The sequence below is a fragment of the Pelophylax lessonae genome, assembly GCF_965119305.1.
Source record: "Pelophylax lessonae genome assembly, chromosome: 10".
Taxonomy (NCBI): Eukaryota; Metazoa; Chordata; class Amphibia; order Anura; family Ranidae; genus Pelophylax; species Pelophylax lessonae.
Genome location: NC_138777.1, coordinates 181,606,670 through 181,629,599, shown reverse-complemented (window position 1 = coordinate 181,629,599; position 22,930 = coordinate 181,606,670). Strand labels below are relative to the sequence as shown.

The 22,930-nt window shown below is 42.2% G+C and overlaps 1 protein-coding gene across 2 annotated transcripts in view; it reads left to right on the top strand.

Moving 5' to 3' along the window:
• The window catches only part of PHAF1 (phagophore assembly factor 1), a 55,786-nt gene extending 50,724 nt beyond the window's left edge, over positions 1-5,062 (top strand). For both annotated transcript variants that reach the window (XM_082270356.1, XM_082270357.1), the window contains exons 16-17: positions 636-708; positions 4,564-5,062. In XM_082270356.1, the coding sequence (XP_082126482.1) occupies positions 636-708; positions 4,564-4,653 (163 nt within the window). In that variant the 3' untranslated portion in view covers positions 4,654-5,062. The remainder of the gene's footprint in view (positions 1-635; positions 709-4,563) is intronic.
• The last annotated feature ends 17,868 nt before the right edge of the window (positions 5,063-22,930 follow it).

Here is a 22,930-nt window from a genome sequence, read left to right as displayed (position 1 = left end):
ATTCAGACTTTCTGCATTGAGAGTGCCTTTCAACATGGTAGTCCCTTTGGGAGGCATTGTATTATATCTTAAGCTTTTGGAAAGGGGTTTGTTCTTGGCAACATTTTTTTTTTCTAGGGATTTTAAGTTTTGCAGGTTGGGTATTGGGTTGGATATTATTCATAAGATCCCTGCCGGTCTCTAGCTAAAGAAGCCTCTGTAGATGGCTACAATACATGTCCTTGCAGCTACAAATTGCGGATTTAATATGCATGAGCAGATACAGTACACTGGACTGTGTTAAGTACAACAGACCTTGACAAACTGGAATCACTTAGCAACAGTGCTGGAAAGTTGCTATGAAGTGGCAGTTCTGTTGATTGCAGTTTGTTTAAAAAAACTACAAAAATGCTCATCTTGAGGAAGAGGATTTGCGTTACTGCTATAAATCCTCCTTTCTTAAATGGCTCTTAATTATATTCAAAGTCATAAGGATGCCAGGGTTTTTTTTTGTGCAGCCAATGAATTAAAAAGCTGAATGCAGCTGGCTTCATATAGTCGCTCTTGAGCAATATCCAACTGCAAATTACCACCTTTTTTGTTTTTTTTTGTTTTTTTGTGAAACATCATGTCATGTGTCTTTCCCCTCTTTACAGATCATCATCACCAAACAACACAAACCCGTTTGGATCAACTTTTTGTTTTGGTTTGCAGAGGATGATTTTCGAGGTAAAGGGAAAAAAAAAAAAGAAACTGAGTTCTTGTTTTCCATAAAAATATATGTAGACTGACTGCTAAAAAGTTGTGCAAAATAGCAGTGTTAAAAGGCTTAGGATATGAGACGACCTCCATCTCCAATTTTGTATAGAATAATAGTAATACACATGGCCACTTTACTCATAGCAACCAGCTACTGATTTCTTCTATCATTAACCACTTAAGCCCCAGAAGATTTTACCCCCTTCCTGACCAGGGGGTATTTTGCGATTCGGCATTGCGTGACTTTAACGGACAATTGCGCGGTCGTGCGACGCTGTACCTAAACAAATTTGGCGTCCTTTTTTTCCCACAAACAGAACTTTCTTTTGGTGGTATTTGATCACCTGTGCGATTTTTTTGATCACGTGCTATAAACAAAAAAAGAGCGTCAATTTTGCAAAAATAGCAATATTTTTCACATTTTTTTATATGAAATTCCCCCCCAAAAAAATGTGGAAATCAAAATTTTTTAACATTTTCGGCCAATTTGTTTTATGCTACCTATGTTTGGTAAAAAAAATCGCAAAAAGCTTATTTTGATTGGTTTGCGCAAAAGTTATCACGTTTACTAACAAAGGGAAAGATTTTTGTAATTTTTGTTGTTTTTTTTTTAACGCGTAATGGCGGCGATCTGCGTTTTTTTTTTTTTTTTGCGGTACTGCGACATTGCGGCGGACAGATCGGACCCTTGACTGACATTTTTGACACTTTTGGGGTTACCAGTGACATTTCTACAGTAATCAGTGCTATACATATGCACTGTTACTGTAAAAATACACTGGTAGTGAAGGGGTTAACTTTATTTGGGAGGGAGGGGCTGTGTGTGTCCCTAGGGGCGTGCTTTCTACTGTGATTGGCTGTGGCTTGAGCTGTAAGGACACCGATCAACGGATCTACATAGTAGATCCGTGTGATCAGTGTCTTTACACCGAGGAGAATGACAGGCAGCTGTTTACACAAGCTGCCTGACTTTCTCCCTCTCCCCGCCGATCGCCGAGTGGCCGGTGGACATCGGGTCCGCCGGTCACACACGCGGGAGCGGGAGCGCGCCTCCGGGGGTGCGCGCTCGCTCCCTAGACCCTCACAAGCTAGTGACGTAGCCCTACGTCACTTTGCCTGTGAGGGGCTGACTGCCGACGTAGATCGGCGTTAGGCAGTCGGCAAGTGATTAAAGCTCCTTAGTTTGGCACTACAGCTGGAAACAAATCTTAGGGAAGAAAGGTGTTAATAAAAATAATAGATGCAGTGCTGATCAGTGTATCCTGACAGTGGAGGAGTCTCTGATTTCAAAATACAATGGCATATTGGGGGGGTTTATCTCATCCACCTCAAATTTTTGATGGGTGAACTGGCTGATAAAAACAAAAAAAAGCAAAAAGATACATCTAAAGCCAGCTTTAGGCAGGTTCTAAAAGAAGGGGTGAATCGGTGCTATTCCTTTAGAACGGTAGAGGAACCAATCCAGATGAATAAATAGATAGATAAAATATCAAAAACTCAATAACACACAAAATGGTGTGGGAAACTATTAAAGCGCGGGAAATGTTGCATGATGAAAAATATTTATATATTTAAATCAATAAATAAATAAATACCATCCAATAGTCAATACCAAATAGTGTGGGAAACTATTAAAGTGCGGGGAAATGTAGCGTGATAATGGTGAAGATGAAACTGTGACAAATATAGTGCTGGTGCCTATAAATAGGGAATAAATGGCCACACTATGTGTGGGATCAAATATAAAACAATAAATTAAGTGCACAGAATATAATCAATTCAGTGATAAAATAAGATGTCCTTGTGAACCAAAACGGAATGATGCTGCTAAACTAAAAGAATGTCCAAGTGCAGCAAAAGACAATAATAAATGAAACGTGGCTTTTGTGGTGATATCTTGACAAATAAACTTGGTGACTTTTCTTATTGTGAGATCCAAAGTAGTGTCATGCAGAGTGAGCTAACGAATCCAAAATCTGGTGCAATGGCGGCCGCTCACCTCACATTACACCAATAAAGGCGTTTTTGTATATATGTTGCTGTTGGTTCAAAGATCCAGGCAACGGGTTTCTCCTTTTCTCCTAATGGATTGGGGGGGGGGGGGTTCTGAAACCCTCTGGCCACTCTTTACTTGGTATGGACTTCACTTGTAAAGTGGATCTCTGTGTGCTTATCCAGTAATGCTTAAAAAAATAGAATGGGGGCTCCCATGGTGAAGTATATCAAGTTTATTGATTAAAAAACATGTAGACACTTATAGTTAGGCAGAGACAATTCTGCAGTGTCAGGGCATTTGGATGTCTACACAAGAAGGGACTGTTGAGTAAGTAACTTGCATTAAACTTAATAAATGCATATATAATTCAACTGGAAGATTATTGTTTGAAATTAAATGGTCTCTTTAAGCTAAAACTAGCCAGTAAGAAGCTCAACCTGAATGATGACCTGTCCATTCGTCAGATACCATTTGTTCAGTGTTTTTGCCATTATTAAAGCTGAACTCATAAAAAACCTACAAATTAACACAGATATCTATACTGTACTTAATTAATTAAAGTGATACTAAAGCCTTATTTTTTTTTTAATTATTTTTTTAATAACAAACATGTCCTACTTGGTTTTAAACATGTTAAACAATGGTTTTACACAGATCAGCCTAGATCCTCCTCCTCTCAGGTCCCCTGCTGGAGCTCCTGGATCCTCCTTCCTGCCGGTTGCCCCCACACCATGCCGGCACACTCCTGAGCTGCGGCTCTGTGTGTCTGCCCCCTCCATCTCCTGTTTGGCTCACTGGCTTGACAGATTGACAGCAGCGGGAGCCAGTGGCTCCTACTGCTGCCAAAAGCCAATCAGGATTGCCAGTCCCCAGAGAGGCTAGGCTCTCGTAGATATTGCTGGATATAGAAGAGGCTGGGGGATACTGCAAACAGAAGACTTTTTACCTTCATACATAGAATGCATGAAGGTAAAAAACCTTGTGCCTTTACAACCACTTTAAGTAAATATTGTATTAAAATAAGCATAATGTTAAAGTAGAAGTCCACACTAACACTAAAATCTCTAAATCTACAGGCATCCACGATCTAAGACTAACCTATCTAGCCCTGTAAAGAAGAAATCGTTATACATACATTTTTTAAAGCCGCTTCGGTTTCCGACTTCAGGGGAGACTTGAAAGACATTGGTGCTGGTTCATGCACAGATGTCTATTAAGGTCGCCAAAAGTAGTGCAGGGTGTACTTTTGGAAATCGGTGCAGTGCCGCAAAGTCGGCGTCGCACCGATTGGGACAGTGCCATTGCCGACAATAGGCTGCGATGTGAACGGGGGCTAAATCTTCACATCAGCCCTCTGTTGGTCAGAGTCTGTTGGTGTCGGTTCCCTAAGCCTGCGTCCCCAGCATGCCAGTGCAAACACTGTTTACACCCAAGCGATCCGATTTTTGCAATCGCACTGAGTTTTGCAATCTGCATCGGGGTGTTGTTAAGATCACATTGACACCCGCAGCATTGCATGGACGCTTTGCAATGCGGTGCAGGAAACGCACAGGATTCGCTGCTTTCCCCGCATTGCATAAGTGTGAACCAGGACTTAAGGACAGAAAGTTAAGGGCAATCTCTCTATTGAGCCACACCTGGCAAAAAAGAAAACTGGCAGCAGTTCTAACCCTTTCCTACTCCAAAACACAAAAAAAATGCTTTGACTTCATATATACTTTAAATGTAGGTCTCAGTAAACTAACTTGCAGCCTTGCTAAGGCTTAAATGAAATGGGTATTCTTTGGTGATGTATATGCTTTTAACTTTTTTCTTTCTTTGTATTTAAGGTGATGCAGAACAACCACATAGCATCAGTCACTCTTTACGGCGCCCCAAGAGCCAGCGGGCAGCAGAAATCCTCCGTGCTCAGCCAGTAAGCATGAAACAGCGGGTGGGGTGGTACAGCCCAGTGTGCCTTCACTTGCTGACGGATACTCACACAAGACTCAGCTGTGTGTGCTGTTGGCAGAGAGGCGAGGAGCTGCATGGATTGTGGGTTACTGCAGCTGCTGCCTCATTTCCAGTTCCTGCCGGGCATCATCCTCATTGCAGCCAGCGTGCCCTCCATAACCCCGTGACCTCCTCCATAGAATGTCAGGGTCACCAGGGAGCTCTCTGCTGCGCATAAAGCACAAACATGCACGAGCCATGTGCAGGAACGGGGTCTAAGAAGCCTTTGTGTTGGTGTTCTTGAATTCACGTTGTATTCACATCTGTATATATAATTATATACGTGGATATGTAAACACATTGAAATGTCTGTGATTAAGGAAAGTCTAACGTAAACGGTGTGTGTGTGTATATATACATAGATTTATATATAATATATATATATATACAGCCACACATTCAGGTACTACATCATGTGACTTTAAAAATAGAATACACACAACCTACCGTCAAAATCTGCGTGTTTGTGCACAAAAGAAAATCTGTTGCCCCTCCCCTACATCACAGGCTTCTGTTCCTGATGCTACTGATTCATAATGGATCCTTAGTATTCTTTTCCTGAGTAACTGCCATGGTTAAGAGCATTTAAAGGGGAGGTATTTATCGTAAATCATTGTTTTCTAAGTTGTACATATTATGGGGGGTGTGCTGATCTCATCTTTTGAAAATACCATGATTATCCGAAGAGGCTGTCTAACATTGTAAGCCTGGAAAGATAGAATACTTCCCATTTAGGCAATTCTACAGACTCTTTAGGATCCGAGCTCAGGTTGGAGTGCTGGAATCATGTAGCTTTATCAATTTACTGCCAAAAAAACACTGCAGGTATTGCAGATACATGGCACCCTGTGGGGTTAATCATACTCATGCTTAGTGCATCGAAGAGTTCCCACAACTTAAATGTAAAAATGACAGCCATTTTGTTGGTAGACTCAGTATTCAGTGAAGAATATCAGTTCACTGGGGGGCGCTGTCATCAACGAGGCATGAAACACAAATGAGGAACTTAAGGAACTGCTCTAAGCGCTGTTTGTGTCAAAAGCAGCCACATAGGGGGAGATTTACTAAAACTGGAGCACTCAGAATCTGGGGCAGCTGTGCATAGTAGCCAATCGGCTTGTTTAATTTTGGTTTGACAATAAAGCCTGGAAGCTGACTGCAGAGCTGCACAACATTTTTCACTCTCCAGTTTTAGGAAACCCCCCAATAGTGTAATATTGTAGTATGATACCCAGTGTGCATGATGTGGATAAGTATACATTGGCCTTCACCAGTCAGCCTTCAAATGATCTGTGCTGACAGTATGATCAGGGTTTTGGGGGATCCAAGTGCACATTTTGCACAACTCCTCTCCTAGCTAGAACCCCCACCCTTTGAGCAGAGTAGGCTGGGTGGAGAAGTGCTGTATCAATAAGATCCCCCATGGCAGAACCACTAATGGCAGCATAGAAATGCTTCAGTATACATCTGCTGTGCTAGGTCATTTAATATCACAGATCAGATGCCAGTCACCAGCAGCTCTGCCTTGGAATAATTTTGTTACAGCACCTCTGCCCAGTACACTTTAGGCCTCACGCACACTGACTTCTTATAAACGATGTTTATCCTGACAGGAGAAAATCAGCCTTCTAAATTCACCTAAGCTGTATTTTTTCAAAAAACAGAGTTTTGGAGGTTTATTTCAATGGCCAGAATTTTATGAGAGTTTTTTCAGCGTTCAGTGTTTTTTGTGGTCAGAAGAACTGCACTTAAATGCGATTTTAGGGCGTTCAGACAACAGCCCATAAACTCCCCTGCTGATTAAATTGCTAAAAAGGTCCATGTGTGCATGGACACATAGGATAACGTAGAGGGGAGTTTAAAGCCTAGTACACACGCAACGATTATCGGCCGACCGATCGTCCGTCTTTTGTCCAGAGTGGTGTTTTGTTGGTTGGAATGTGCCTAGACTGCAAACGAATTTTCTCGGCCAACAAAATTCTACTTCAGAAGTGATGTCATGTGCAGGTTTACTTTCTTTGTGTTCTTTCTTCTCTGAGCATGCCCAGACTTGCTCATTAGATTTTTCCCTGTCAAAATCTGTACTGACTGCACGAAAATCGGCCGTGTTTTGACGGCAGACAAAAATTTTATAGCCTGCACACCAGATTTTTTTCGGCCTAAAAGTCGGAGTCGGTTGTCGGAAGCATCATACTAACAAGCCGAAAATCGGCAGATCGGTCGTCGGACGAAAATTCCCTGCCGATTTTCGACGCGTGTGTACGGGCCTTAAGGGCTGTTAAAAACAAAATGTCCAAACTCGCTAAAATTTGAGTTTAACAGCAGCAGTGTGCACGAGGCCTTACTGTGAGTGATACTATAGTCACATAGAGCAAATTTCCCAACTGGTTTCAGGCAAAATTTGAGCTGTGGGGGCCTTGTCTGCATTCTCCCACCTGAAATCATTCATTCTAAAAATCAAAAGAGCCGGATTGAAGATTGTCATCTGAACAGCAGCTGCATCTAATCAAATGCATCCACTGTTTGTTTGTTTTTTACATCCATGGATGTTGGTTGTCATAATACAGTAGTGGGCAGAGGAGATTCACCCCCACACTATTTAGCATGTACAGGGAATTACTTGATATCTCTTGTTCAGCCCATGACACTGACCAAGTGAAATAGAAAGTGTATGGCTAGCTTAAAGCGGCTGTAAAGCTTTTTATTTTTTTTCAAAAAAGAGTGTATACTTACCTGCTCTGTGCAAGGATATTGCACAGAGTGGCAACTTACCTCCTCTTCTGGGATTTGCGACTGGCGCTTTCCGTCTTCCTCCTCTTCTCCGAGTGCCCCCATAGCAGCTGGATTGCTTACAAACTCAGGACCATAGACACACACACAAGGAGGCTTCTCACAGAATTTGACTGACAGCAGCAGGCACCAATGGCTACCATTGCCGTCAGAGCCTCCTGTGAGTACAGGAAGAGTGGAGAAGGGTTACTGCTCACAGGCACAGCGCTGGATCAAGAAAGGATTTAGGTAAGTGTTCAGGGGGGGGTTTTGCTACTCCAAGGTTTTTTACCCTAATGCAGAAAAAGCATTAGGGTAAAACAACTTTTGCCTTTGGAACCACTTTAAGGGACAGCAAAGACCTGGAGGGTCGTAGTGCCTCTTTTTACATACCTGAATATGATGTAGTGGAAGGGGCGGTAACAAACACAGGGCTTTGGATACAGCATAGCTGCTGGTTTACATCTTTTATATGTACCCTAATTTCAAAGGGAAGTAAAAATCTTGATTGGTTAAACTTAAAGCTGCTTACATTGTGACACATTTATGTCTTTTAATCAGACGGGTATCTTTGCTAATACAATGCGTATTAGCACAGTAACCCGTGGCGGCCAATCAGAGTTGAGCATTTGGCATTGGAATAGGAATAGATTACTGATTTTTGCTAGCACACATTCCCTCTATGCTATAGCTTAGTAAATAATCCTTTGCATTAGTCAGTAATAGGACATTATACCTCATGCCTCTGTTGTTGCCTGTTCCTAGTAAACTGATAGCCCTGATACTTGGTCCTCTCACACATTCACTGTCTCCTCAGTGTATGCAACAGGTACACTTTATAAAGGGTATCGTGAGTTACTCCTCATTTGGGCCGTAATCTGAGAATTTCGCAGCCTTTCCAATAAACGTGCATTGTTTGCGACCTGCCCCATCAGTGAGGATAAGCATGCAAAAATAAGATGCTTGCCTTTTTTATTTATATTTTATTTTTTATTTTAGCCATTTGCACTACATACACTTTACTTGATCAGTCAATGTGTTCACTGAACATCATCTGAGGGATCTTATGGACATTCGGATGTTGAGCGTAAGGCTTATTTATATGGTGGGAAATTAACCTTCTCCCGGCTTTCCTGCACTAATGATTACTTGACAAGCTTTTTTTTTCTTCTTATATAACACACCCTCATCTCTGTTAATTATTTTGTTTTCATACCCTTTTAATTGTGATTTGTAACTTTTTTTTTTTTTTTTTTTTATTTAGTAACTAAAGTTAATTACTCCACATGAATCTTTTTAGTTGTGGTATTTGTAAGCAAATTCGCAAAATTACTTTTTTTATTTTATTTTTATTTTTTGCTTTTCTAATGTAATAAACGTGCTCAGAAAGTCTTATAATTATTGGTACAGTGTTCCCGACTGAGGCCAAACAAGCCCCATTTGCACCTTTTTTGTCAGAACTCCTTTCCCCTCTTACAGACAATAGCCAAAGACCTTATCTGCATGTGCATTGGGAATTCTGTCTACTTTCAAAATTGACAAATTCCTTCACAGTTCATGTCGCTTGACATTGTCGCAGTCGCTCTAGATGAAAGATTGGGAGTACATTTCTGAAATATTGAAGTTTATTTCCAACAAAGCCTCTATACAAATCCTGTAATTTTGTTTAGGTGGAGGGTGACATTTGAAGCCTCTGCAGCCCTGTTAAAAAAAAAACAATGCAGTTTTGCTGCTTTATTCTTTTAATGCTGGTTGCTTGGCTCTCATGTTGAAACCTTGACTAACTGTTGTAGTTGTAGATACTGTGGAACAATTCATCCCCCAAATTCAAAGCAGAAGCACTGCATTTGTTAAAGTTGCTCTCGGTAGCTCAGTTCACCCTTTTCTCCCTTCCTGCAGTGACTCAGCAGCCTTCTTGGAGCGGGAGCAGGGTGAACTGAGCTGCTGAGAGAAAGTACTTGAAGCAGAACTTCACCCAAATGGAGAAGTTTCGCTCCCCCCCCCCCCAAATTTAAAGTGTCTTTTTTTTTCCCTTCAGAAATTTTGTTTTTATGACCGTACCTGATTTTATTTATTTATTCATTTTTATATATATATATAATATATATATAATATATATATATATATATATAATATATATATATATATAGAGAGAGAGAGAGAGAGTGTCATAAAAACAAAAATCCCAAATGGGAGAATGTGTATAAGCATATAGTGCATAAAATCATGAAAACCTATCAGATTCCTGTGTTTAGCATCATATAACCAAAGTGCATGAATTGCAAACAAATATACAAAAATTAAAACAATAGAAAAAAAGTTCCAAGTGAATGTATCACCACCGTGCTCTAATAACCAAATGGCTGCTCACCAGACCCGAAAGGGTCAACAGGCATGTAAGCTGTCCTCCGGTTAGGGATCGATCCGTGATACTCGAATGGACTCCATCTCCGGGATCACAGTTGGATATAGGGAAACCCAGCTCCAATCCCAGTTGACGCCTTCTGAGGGGAAACGCGTCGGATGGAGACAGTTGTGATGTCAGCATGCACGGACCGCACTATAGGCGGCTGTGCCACCACGAATATCAGTGCTTTTATCCCTAAGACTTTTTGTAAGTGTATTTCTTTTTAATAAACATTACCTTTTAGCAATAATGCACTATTAGTCCTCCTTTTATTTCCTATATCCATCTGTGATTCCCAGAGACTGAGTCTGTTCCCAGTATCACGGATGGATTCCTAAGCTGAGAACAGCTTACATGCCTGTTGACCCTTTTGGGTCTGGTAAGCAGCCTTTTTTTTTATTAGAGCATGGTGGTGATGCATGCAGCACCTTGAAGGATAAGAACTTAAGCACCATTAAAATCTTTCCAAAATCACGTTATGTGAACTGTTGTTGGGTTACATATATTTTTGACATTCACTTGGAACTTTTTTTCTATTATGTTTTAATTTTTGTATATTTGTTTGCAATTCATGCACTTTGGTTATAATATGTTGCTAAACACAGGAATCTGATATGTTTTTATGATTTTATGCGCTATATTCTTATATACATTTTCCCTTCAGAAATTTAGTTTTTATGACTGCACACTTTCTATATATATATATATATATATATATATATATATATATATATATATATATATATATATATATATATATATATTTTTTTTTTTTTTTTTTTTTCACTTTATCTCATGGTATTCAGGGGGTCTCAGGTGCAGCAGTCTTTATAGATTGTAGGCTAGCGCATCCTTTAATTACTTTTATTGGGTACCTGATTTTGACAAGTTCCCACTTCCAGTCAGATTTTCACAGCCATCCTAGCAGAAATTCTCCCCCCTCCTCCCCCTTTCCTCCGCAACCTCTTTTCGCCCCCTCCCCCTTTCCTCCCCAACCTCTTGGAACACGTCACGGGTTCCAGGAGACTGCGGAACCATTGACTGGGCATGTGCAGTTGGCAGAAAGCTGTGAAGCCTAAAGGAGTCACAGTCGGCTGCCCACAGTTAAGATGCCACCGCCTGGACCCAGGGATCGGCAAAGAGCCAGGTCAGTAAGGACATCGCTGGATCCTGTGACAGGTAAGTGTGCATTTTTTTTAAAGTCAGCAGCTACAGTATTGCTAGCTGCTGACTTTTACATTTTTATTTACAGGGTGAAGATCCTCTTTTAACGCTTCTGTTTTGAACATTGAGAATTAATTGCTCCATAGTGCCCGCAGCTACAAAGCCAAGTGAGGGGCTTATTTTAAAGTTTAATGCTAGTTAAGAATATAGATAATACTAAATGTCTATAGCCTGAACAGTTTCAGTTGAAAGTTACAGCACTGAATTTAAACAGCAGAGCTGCAGAGATCTCTGTGTTATTACACAAGGCTTCCCAAATCCACCCAGGTTCACCAGAAAGAACAGGTCTAGGTGGAGGTGTACTGTAAAACTTTCTTGATATGTCCTGTATAGCCTTTAATAAGATATCTCCCAAACTGTGGCCCATCAACTCCCAGTGTGCCTCAGGCAGCGTGACCTGTAGCATGTCAAGGTTTGTAAACTGTTCATAGCAAAAGCAATTTTCAGCAAGCACCTGTTCCCTATTACTACTGGAGCGGGGGAGGGGGGGAGTGCGGGAGGGGAGAGACTGTCTGTAGTATAATTCCCATTTGTAATATTTTGCTGTAAACTTGTGATACATGGACAAACTTTTGTGTGTTTTCCACAGAAACAAAATTGTACAGATTTTGTATATAATATTTTTTTGTAAGACTAACTTGTGTGTAGGTTATATTGACACACGGGTTGAGAGCCAGAATGAAAAAGAGAAGGGTACCCCAGGACCAGAGAGCAGTGCAGGAATTGTCTTCCTGGTTCAGTCATCGTGTGGCCTGCATCTCTATCAGAGGTTCAGGTCTTGTCACTGATTAAAATGTTCACTTTTCTAAACCAGTTATCCACAACAAGTTTATTTCAGTTCGCAAGCTTGAATGATGTCCTCTTGTATGGTAAGGGAAAATACCTGTGTAAAAAGCTTCAATGTTCTTCACAAGGAAGCCGAGTAGTTTTGATTTTGCTGCTGAAGTAGTGCTCTTTCCTGCAGGTCAGTGAAAGACTACTATCTGAGGTTTCTCGTGTTGTTAATTTGTTTTATGACCTAATCTCCTAAAAATAATAACATGCATTAAAACTGGCCAACAGTACAGAAATCAGTTCAGTGCATACTACAATGTACTGCTGCTACTTGACTGCACTGAGTATAGCAAGGCATAGGTGTACAAGGGTGGTCAGATATGCGGGCATGATCCATCCACCCTAAGGGCTAGTGTCTTGGCAGGCTGTCCCATAAATTAGCTAACTGTACTAAATGGTACCCATGAGTAAAGATTTGTAGTCAGACCCTCCCCAGTGTCTGCTGATCTACAGAAACATTTAAGATTTTTAAAAAGTATCCAAACCTGGCTTAACTTCTTTTTTTTTTTTTTTTTTTTTTTTCTGAAATCGGTTGGCAAAAGTGTTTCTAGTAGTGTCCATTGATGAGAGATTATTTGATCTGGTTAAAAATCAATGGATGGGGTAGCCGATTTTCCCTGATAGGCAGGCGTGCTCAACCTGTAGCCCTTCAGCTGTTGCGTAACTATAGGTCACATGATGCATTGCAAGGCTGAAAGTTACAAGCATACTCCCAAAGGCAGGGGCATGATGGGGCTTGTAGTTCCACAACCGCTGGAGGGCTACAGGTTGAGCACCATGCTGTAAAGCAACCCCAACTTCGCCGTTGTGTGCACATTTTCCCGTATGGATACCCTAACTACATTTTGCGGCTTTGCGTACACTTTTCCTATATGGATACCCCAACTACATTTCACTCTTCTGTGCTCTGCACACTTTCCCTATATGGATACCCCAACTACATTTCATTACCCTGTGCTCTGCACACTTTCCCTGTATGGATACCACAACTACATTTCACTCTTCTGTGCTCTGCACACTTTCCCTGTATGGATACCACAACTACATTTCACTCTTCTGTGCTCTGCACATTTTCCCTGTATAGATACCACAACTACAATTCATTACTCTGTGCACTCTTTTCATGTATAGATACCCCAACTATAGTTTGATGCTCTGTGCATGCTTTCCTTGTATGGATACCCCAACTACATTTTTTTTTTTTTGCTCCATTTACATTTTCTGTGTATTGATACCCCAAATACATTTCATTACTCCATGCACATTCCCTCTGTATCTATACCCTAAATACATTTTAATGCTCTATATACATGTTCTCTGTATGGGTACCCCAACATTTCACTGCTTTGTACACACTTCTTTGTTTGGATACCTAAACTACACTGCTCTATGTACACTTTCTCTGTTTGGATACCCGAACTACATTTCAATGCTGCATGCACACTTTTGGCACTTTTCCACTGCAAGTACCGGCTCGGCTCTACTCGGCCCTGCTTGGCCCGGTTTGCTTTTCCACTGCTGGTACCGCATGGTACGGTGTTGGAACGGTTCGGTACGGTACGGTATGGTTTGCTTTTCCACTAAAGTAGTACTACAGTTAAGTGGGTGGGATAACAACGGGGTGGGTGGGATTCTCTGACCAATCGCTGGCTAGTAGTGACTGCATGCAAAGGATTGTGGGATATGGTACCGGGTATGGTACCTGTTGGAACCACAATCGAGTAGGTACTGTTTTTGAGAGCCGTACCGTTCGGTTCCATGCAGTGGAAAAGCGCCGCCGTGCCGTACCGAACCGTTCCTACACTATACCATGCGGTACCAGCATTGGAAAAGCACAAAAGCGAGCCAAACCGCTCTGTTCCATGCAGTGGAAAAGCAAACCTATACCGTACCGTACCGAACCGTTCCTACACTATACCATGCGGTACCAGCAGTGGAAAAGCACAAAAGCGAGCCGAACCGTTCCGTTCCATGCAGTGAAAAAGCGCCATTTCAGTGTATGGCTACCCCAAATACATTTCATTGCTCTATGCACATTACCTCTGTATCTGTACCCTAAATACATTTTAGTGCTCCATATATACTTTTTCTTGTATGGATACCCCAACAACATTTTACTGCTTTGTACACACTTCCTTTGTTTGGATACCCTAACTACATTTTACTGCTCTGTGCATCCTTCCCTTGTGTGAATACCCTACATCCATCTCACTGCTCTATACACACTTCTGTATGGCAACCCAAAATACATTCCACATCTGTTCATACATCTTCTGTATGGATGCCCAGCTGTATATCACTGCTCAATGCACATCCTTACTGTATGAATAACTTACTACAACTCACTGTGCAGTCAACCTTAAGGGCTGGTTCACACCAGATGCAGTCCAGTGCCTTTTTATCTGTATCAAAAAGGCATGCACAGTGTTTTCCAAATATTTAAATGGCCCTAGTTCGCACCAGTGCAGTCAACAAAAGAAGAACCTGCTACATTTTTCATTTTTTCTGTATGGGTCATGTAAATGCACCGGAATGCATATTGTTCTGATTTTTGTTCTGAAGTGTCAAAAAAGAGAAAAAAATGCACTGGAACGCATTGAAAACACATCAAAAACGTGTAAATGTATGTGCAAAAATGCATCTGGAATGCAGAAATTGTGGTATGAACCAGACCCAAGTCTGAAAGGAAACCTTAGTGTTGCTTCAAGAAAAACATTTTGAAGGAGCACAGGTAAATTAAGCACATTTTGTTTAATTATGTGAAAGATTTTTATAAATTCCCCAATTACAAAACAAGATATGCATATAATGATTTTACAGTGGTCAATTCTAAATTTCACGTGGTTGAAAAACAAAAGTTTAAGAGAACTTTCATTATTATTTTTTTTATAACCTTAACTTAACTGGTTATAAGCCGCATTGACATTTTTTCTTCAGAATCTATGAACAGGGGGCATTTTTTAAATTAAATATGAGGAGGTGGGAACCACCTTATCACTTCCTCTCATTTCACAACACGACACAAGTCCTCCTTACACCTATAGACGAGAAACGACAACAGAGTTGTTCCTCCTAGTAGCCAATGAAGTTTAATCTACTCTTCCTAAAAATGAAATAGGCAATCTGTTTTCTCTTCCACAATTTTTATTTTTTTTTATTAATAGGTCTTGTCATGTTTGTGGTTAAAAGATAAAAAAGCAAATTGGGATGTTACAAAAAAGATTTTGCCAACTTTATTTCAGTTTTTTACTATTGGCAGTAAATTCATAAATTGCAGGTTATACATTCTATGGTAAAGTTTATTAATAATTAGTATGTATAGCTGAATTTTTTTTTAATTTTTCTCCATTCTAGTGGATAGAAAGGAAGATATGATCACACGGAAAATATTATGGGCAGGATATAATTTAAAAAGAGACTTTAGGATCACGTAAAAAAGTATTTAAACTTAAAACCAGGCCAAAATATTGTCTCTAATGGAAGAGTGGTTTAGATTTTTAGAAAATGTATCCATGTTTTCTGCAGCTAGGATTACTGCCCATGTGCAGTTTAGTTCATGTACACCAAACTTCCAAATAATTCAGGATCATTAGGAGGCATGCTGTGTCATCCATCACTCATGACGACTTGCACATCAGAGTGTCTATTGGAAGAAGTGTTCTCTTGGCCCATAGCAATGAATCGTCTGTTTTTACAGCTCTTGGTGAATCTAGTAGATATGAAGTGAGCTAGTAATGGATAGGTCCCATTTAGGACCTTTTTTTTTTTTTTTGGGTCCTCTAAGTTCTGAAGATTTAGAGTCGGTTCACACTGGGGCGACACGACTCTGTACTACTTCGGGGGCGACTTGTGCATTCCCATGCACCATGACTTCGGAGCGAGTTGCATGGACTTCACATAATGGAAGTCTATGCAAGTCGCTCCGAGGTCGCCCGAAGTTGTACAGGACCCTTTTTCTAAGTCGGAACGACTTGTGTCGCTCCTATTAGAACGGGTCCTGTAGCGGTCAATGGACCGCGAGGGATCGCGACTTGTCAGGCTGACAAGTCGCGCTACTGTGGACCGAGTCTCCCTTTTGTCTTTATTTATTTTCCACTGCACCAGGAGCCCTCAAATGAACTGTGCTTATTGCATACTGTACAAAGCAACTTCAAGTGCTGAAGTTGTGCATTGCAGAGGTGGGTGCAGGAGTTGGAAGTATTTGCATAGTGAGCACCCCTTCATCTAATGCTCTTTATCTTTGGAGATCAAGACTAGTACATAAAGGCAACCAGTGACAAGTTTAAGACCCTTCAAAAAAGTAAGACCCCCCTCCTCAATCCTAATACTGAATGCCCACCAAAATGATGCAAAACACAGATTAAATAATTAATGTGCTTTTATTTACCAGTGAACACTTGTGTGCTTCTATTGGTATGTGTGAGAAACTAGACCTGTTGATTCTCACTGAGAAGGGCAAAACCGCCGCTCTGTCTCCTGCCACAGACCCTGCTACAGAATGCAGACTGCACTTGTTTCCAGTCCTGGGTCAGCCTTCTCTTGTAGCGAATTGCTGCTTGTATTTATATTTTGTTTACATTGCTCATCCCTTATAGTATTATGTCCTGTAGGCCATGGTGACATCACCAGTCCATGTGACTGAACATTAAGAGACTGATGTATATGGGGCGGGGGGTGGGGATTGCCTGGGCCAAGAATTAGAAACAACTTATGGAATTAACATACGTTTAGGGTCTCTTGTGGGTTTCGGAGCCAAGTTATCTTGTGGGGTGCTTTTTTTTCTGTACAGGGTCAGTTCTAAAATTTGTTGTTTTAATAAAATTCTAAATAAGGGTGTTTGTGGTCATGCTTATTTTCCTGTTTTATCTTTACTATTATTTTATAATAAAAAAATACTCTGGAATCTGTAGCCCCAATCAGCATGTATACCCACAGGTCAATAAAGGGAGACCATTGGTCACAATCTTGAATTTGTTGTTGATCATTCCTTGTTTTTCTTTGTTTTTTTGTAATAGGAGTCAGCAAATTTTGCACTTACACAGAGCTGTACATAATGGAGATAGTAGCTACTGTGATAATCATATTCATACACACAACTATCCTCCTGTGTAATGCTCACTTTTCAAGACAAAGGTCTTCTATAAAAGTGGTCTCCAAACTACAACCCAATTGCCAGATGCGGCCCTTTGGTTGCTTTTATCTGGCCCTTGGAGCACTATTTTCATCCACTGCTGCCAACGGTGGGGCATAAATCCCTGCACTGACACCAATGAAAGGGCAGAATTCCTTCCAGTGACGCCAACAATGGGGTACAATGCCTCCCACTGACACCGATGAGGCACTATTCCTCCCACTGACAACAATGATGGGCCATTCCTTATTCCCACTGACGTCTGGACCTTTTTTAGTCCCACTGGCCACAGTGTGGTCCCCCTTAAGTCTGAATGTATGATTGGAACTCTGTGGGCTCTGATGTAAAGGGGACTCTGGGAACCTTGATTGTAGGGTGGGAATGTTGGGAACTTTGATCTAAAGGGGTACACTGATATAAGTGGGGCTCTGGAAACCTTGATTGTAAGGAAATAATGCAGGGGAACTTTTTTGTAGGGGGGGACTTCTGGGGACTTTGATCTGGTGAAAAATCTGTGCACTCTCATGTAAAGGGGAACGCTGATGTAAGGGGGGGACACTAATGTACAGAGGGAATGCTGGGGACTTCAATTTAGGGGGGACTCTAATGAGAAAGGGGGGCTCTGGTGTAAAGAGGGAAAACTGGAGACTGAGGTAAGGTGGGACTCTGGGGACACTGATGTAAGGAGGGAATCTGGGTACCCTGATTTATAGAGTAATGGTGAGACATAAGAAGGGATTCTGATGCACAAAAATAGTATATACCGTATGGGGGGGTTGTATTGGGAAGGAGAAGGGGTGGCAGGAGGACGGTGGGAAGGGGGGGGGGCACCAAAATGCCCCTTTCTCCTAAGTAGACAAAAATCCTTGCACCAGCCCTGACCAGAGGCAATGTGTCTTATCTGGGCTAGAAAAAGGAGTGGAACGTTGCTCAATGGTCCAAAGTCCTCCAAATTTTGCATTTAATTTGGAAATCAAAGCCACAGAGTCTGGAGTAAGAGTGGAGAGGCACAGAATCCAAGTTGCATAAAGTCCAGTGTGAAGTTTCCACAGTCAGTGATGATTTAGGGAGCCATGTCATCTGCTGGTGTTGGTAAACTGTGTTTTATCAAGTCAGTGCAGCCCTCGATCAGGAAATTTTTAGAGCACTTCATGCTTCCCTCTGCTGATCAGCTTTATGGATTTCATTTTCCAGCAGGACTTGGCACCTGCCCTGGAACTTACCGATATTGTGCGCGGCGCACACCTCGTCCATGGACCAACAGCATGCAAGCAGCCATCCAGGTACCCACAGCAGCCCTGTGCCAGCCAGCCAACTACAGGCCCTGGCCTCAGCCACCCACAGCCCCTTTGCCAGCCAGCCACCCACCACAGGGTGACAGCTGCCAGCCACCGACCCACAATAGGGTGCCAGCAGCCAGCCACCCACCCCATAACGGTGACACCAAGCCAGGCACTCACAACAGGGTGCCAGACAGCAGAGCAGGGTGCCAGCAGCCACAGAAGGGTGCCAGCCAGCCACCCACCCCACAACAGAGTGCCAGCAGACAGCCACCCACCCCACAACAGGGTACCAGCAAGCCAGCCACCCACAACAGGCTGACACCAAGCCAGCCACCCACCCCACAACAGGGTACCAACAAGCCAGCCACCCACAACAGGGTGACACCAAGCCACCCACCCCACAACAGGGTTCCAGCAAGCCAGCCACCCACCCTCCTGCGCAAACCGCCGTAGGTATACGTCGGTCACGCGCCTACAGCTAGGGGGCGAGCGCGCACTGCGGGCGGCACACTCCCTCCTCCACTCAGCAGCAGGCACTCCGATGCACGGGGCAGGCAGCTCCGATTGCCGCCTGGCACCCACAATCGTTCCCCGCTAAGAGAGAAGAATGGTCAGCTGTTGTAAACACAGCTGACTGTTCTTCTCTCTGGAATGATCACAGAGCGCTTGTGATCCTTCTATATAGGATCACAGGTCTCTGTGATCATTTCACAAGCCATGCCCCCATACAGTTAGAATCACTCCCCTAGGCTCACTTTTAACCCCTTGATCACCCACAGTGTTAACCCCTTTCCTGCCAGTGTCATTATTACAGTAACAATGCATATTTTTAGCAGTGATTACTGTAGTAATGTCACTGATCCCCCCAAAAGTGTCAAAAATGTCAGTTAGGGGTCCGATCTGTCTGCCGCAATGTCGCAGTCCCGCAAAAAAATCACAGATCGCTGCCATTACTAGTAAAAAAAACCAATAAAAATGGCATAAATCTTTCCCGTAGTTAGTAGACGCGATAACTTTTGCGCAAACCAATCAAAATACGCTTATTGCAATTTTTTTTTACCAGAAATATGTAGCAGAAAACAAATTGGCCTAACATGTTAAAAAATTTAGATTTTTACATTTTTTTTTGGTTTGGAAATGTTATACTGTATAGCAGAAAGTGAAAAATATTGTTTTTTTTTTTTCAGAATTGTCACTCTTTTTTTTGTTAATTGCGCAATAAATAAAAATCTTTCTTTTGGTGGTACTTGATCACCTTGCAATTTTTTTTATTTTTTGCGCTATAAACAAAAATAGAGCGACAATTCTGAAAAAACAGCAATAATTTTCACTTTCTGCTATATAACATCCCCAAATCAAAATTTTTTGAACATTTTAGGCCAATTTGTTGTCTGCTACATATTTTTGGTAAAAAAAATTGCAATAAGCGTATTTTGATTGGTTTGCACAAAAGTTAACGCGTCTACTAACTACGGGAAAGATTTATGTCATTTTTTTTTGTTTACTAGTAATAGCGCTAATCTGCGATTTTATGCAGGACTGCGACATTGCGGCGGACAGATCAGACCCCTAACTGACATTTTTGACACTTTTGGGGGTACCAGTGACATTACTACAGTAATCAGTGTTAAAAATATGCACTGTTACTGTAATAATGCCATTGGCAGGGAAGGAGTTAACCCAGGGGGGATCAAAGGGTTAAATGTGTACCTAGTGGCGTGTTTCTCACTGTATGGGGGCATGGCTTGTAAAATGATCACAGAGACCTGTGATGCTATATAGAAGGATCACAGGCACTCTGTGATCATTCCAGAGAGAAGAACGGTCAGCTGTGTTTACAACAGCTGACCGTTCTCTCTCAGCGGGAAACGATCGTGGGTGTCAGGCAGCAATCGGAGCCGCCTGCCCAGTGCATGGAGTCTCCGCTGCCAAGAGCGCGCCACCGGCGACCGACATATACCTATGGCGGTTTGCGCAGGAGGGCCAGCCTGTCGCAGTATAACTGCGGCGGGTGGTCCTTAAGTGGTTAAACACAACAGGAAGCAAGCGAAAATCTCTTCAAAGTGTGAAACAAGAGTCTCTCCTTGAAAATGTCTCCTATATCCTTGTTCTGGTGATTGCTCAAAATGTTGGATTTTCCATCATTTTCAGTCCTACTGACAGTGGGCACCAGGTCAAATAGAGAGGGTATATTTCCCCAGTGGAGGTACAGACACTAATTAAAACTTGACATGGTGTCTAATCCTTCTCCACTATATCCAAAACGAGAAAAAAAGTTTTGGCCTCAGATATACCCTAATTCTTTTTGTCCTGTGTCTTGATGCTTGTAGATTTACAAATTACTTCAAAGCTATTAGGCTTAATTCACTAAGATAAAACTCTTGGGCAGTGATGGCAAACCTTGGCACCCCAGATATTTTGGAACTGCATTTCCCATGATGCTCAGTTCCAAAACATCTGGGGTGCCAAGGTTCACCATCACTGCTCTAGGGTTTTCATTTATAAATAATATTGTAAAGAAAAAAAAAATGTAAAAAAAATGATTATGAAGTAAAATAATGAAAATAAAAAAAACTACTGGCTTCATCCATTGTCTTACTGACACCAATCTCTGTCCTACTGACACTGTCCACCACTCTACTGGCAAAATTCACTGCCCTACTGACACCATCCTCTGTCCTACTGACAAAGTTCACTGTCCTACTGACACCATCCTCTGTCCTACTGACAAAGTTCACTGTCCTACTGACACCATCCTCTGTCCTACTGACAAAGTTCACTGTCCTACTGACACTGTTCTCTGCTCTACTGACAAAGTTCACTGTCCTACTGACACCATCCTCTGTCCTACTGACAAAGTTCACTGTCCTACTGACACTATCCTCTGTCCTACTGACAAAGTTCACTGTCCTACTGACACCATCCTCTGTCCTACTGACAAAGTTCACTGTCCTACTGACACTATCCTCTGTCCTACTGACAAAGTTCACTGTCCTACTGACACCATCCTCTGTCCTACTGACAAAGTTCACTGTCCTACTGACACTATCCTCTGTCCTACTGACAAAGTTCACTGTCCTACTGACACCATCCTCTGTCCTACTGACAAAGTTCACTGTCCTACTGACACTGTTCTCTGCTCTACTGACAAAGTTCACTGTCCTACTGACACCATCCTCTGTCCTACTGACAAAAGTTCACTGTCCTACTGACACTGTTCTCTGCTCTACTGACAAAGTTCACTGTCCTACTGACACTGTTCTCTGATCTACTGACACGTCCACGGCTCTGCAGACAGGGCTTCGGATCTCCAGGGCTGCCACCTTGGATTTGGGAACTGTCTGTGACTTCCTGATGCCTTACAGCAGTGGTCCTCAACTCCAGGCCTCGGGGCACACTAACAGGCCAGATTTTAAGTATTACCTTGGGGAGATGCAGACTAGAATACTGCAATCACTTAGCAGCAAATGAGATCACCTGTGATGTAATTTAGTTATCTTGAAAACCTGGCCTGTTAGTGGGCCCCGAGGACCGGAGTTGAGGACCACTGCCTTACAGCGAGCAACCCAATGAGGAAGTGTGACATTATCCAAGGAGGCTGTGGGTAAGGAGAAAGGGGGGGACGGAGACAGGGGGGAGCATCTGGTGAGACAATATCATCCTCTCCTAGGTGAGTATGGAAGAAGTGGGAGTGGGTACCATCAAGCAAAGGTATTCGCTCCCTGGAGAAAAAATAAAAAACAAGCTGCAGTTACCTTAGAGCAGATGTCTTCAAACTATGGCCCTCCAGTTGTTCAGGAACTACAATTCCCATCATGTTTAGTCATGTATGTGAATGTCAGAGTTTTACAATGCCTCATGGCATGTGTAGTTCTGCAACATCTGTAGGGCCGTAGTTTGAGGATTCCTGCCTTAGAGGCTGCAGGGAACAACAGAACAATGGCAGTTGGCACATTTAGTTTTTGGGTGAAGGCCCACTTTAAGAACATTTTGTCCTATTTGAACAACCCCTGTGTTAGGCCCATAAATTGAGCATGAGCAGTCAAAGCATAATTCAAAGCTTGTCAGAATGGTCTAAATTTGTACAGACCCTTGAAACATTTTGTTTCCGACCCTGCAGGAACACAGCTGACCTGAAACCTTTAGTTGCTTGTCTGTCATGCTGATTCAATGAACTAACCCAGAACAAGCATGGAGATCAGGTAATGCCTCATACACACGCAACGATTATCGGCCGACCAATCGTCCGACTTTTGTCCAGAGTGGTGTTTTGTTGGTTGGAATGTGCTCTAGACTGCATACGAATTTTCTCGGCCAACAAAAATCTACTTCAGAAGTGATGTCATGTGCTGGTTTACTTTCCGTGTGTTTTTTCTTCTCTGAGCATGCCCAGTCTTGCTCATCAGATTTTTGTCTGCCAAAATCTGTACTGACTGAAGGAAAATCGGCCGTGTTTTGAGGGAGGCCAACAAAAATTTTATAGCCTGCACACCAGATTTTTTTCGCCCGAAAAGTCGGAGTCGGTTGTCGGAAGCATCATACTAACAAGCCGAAAA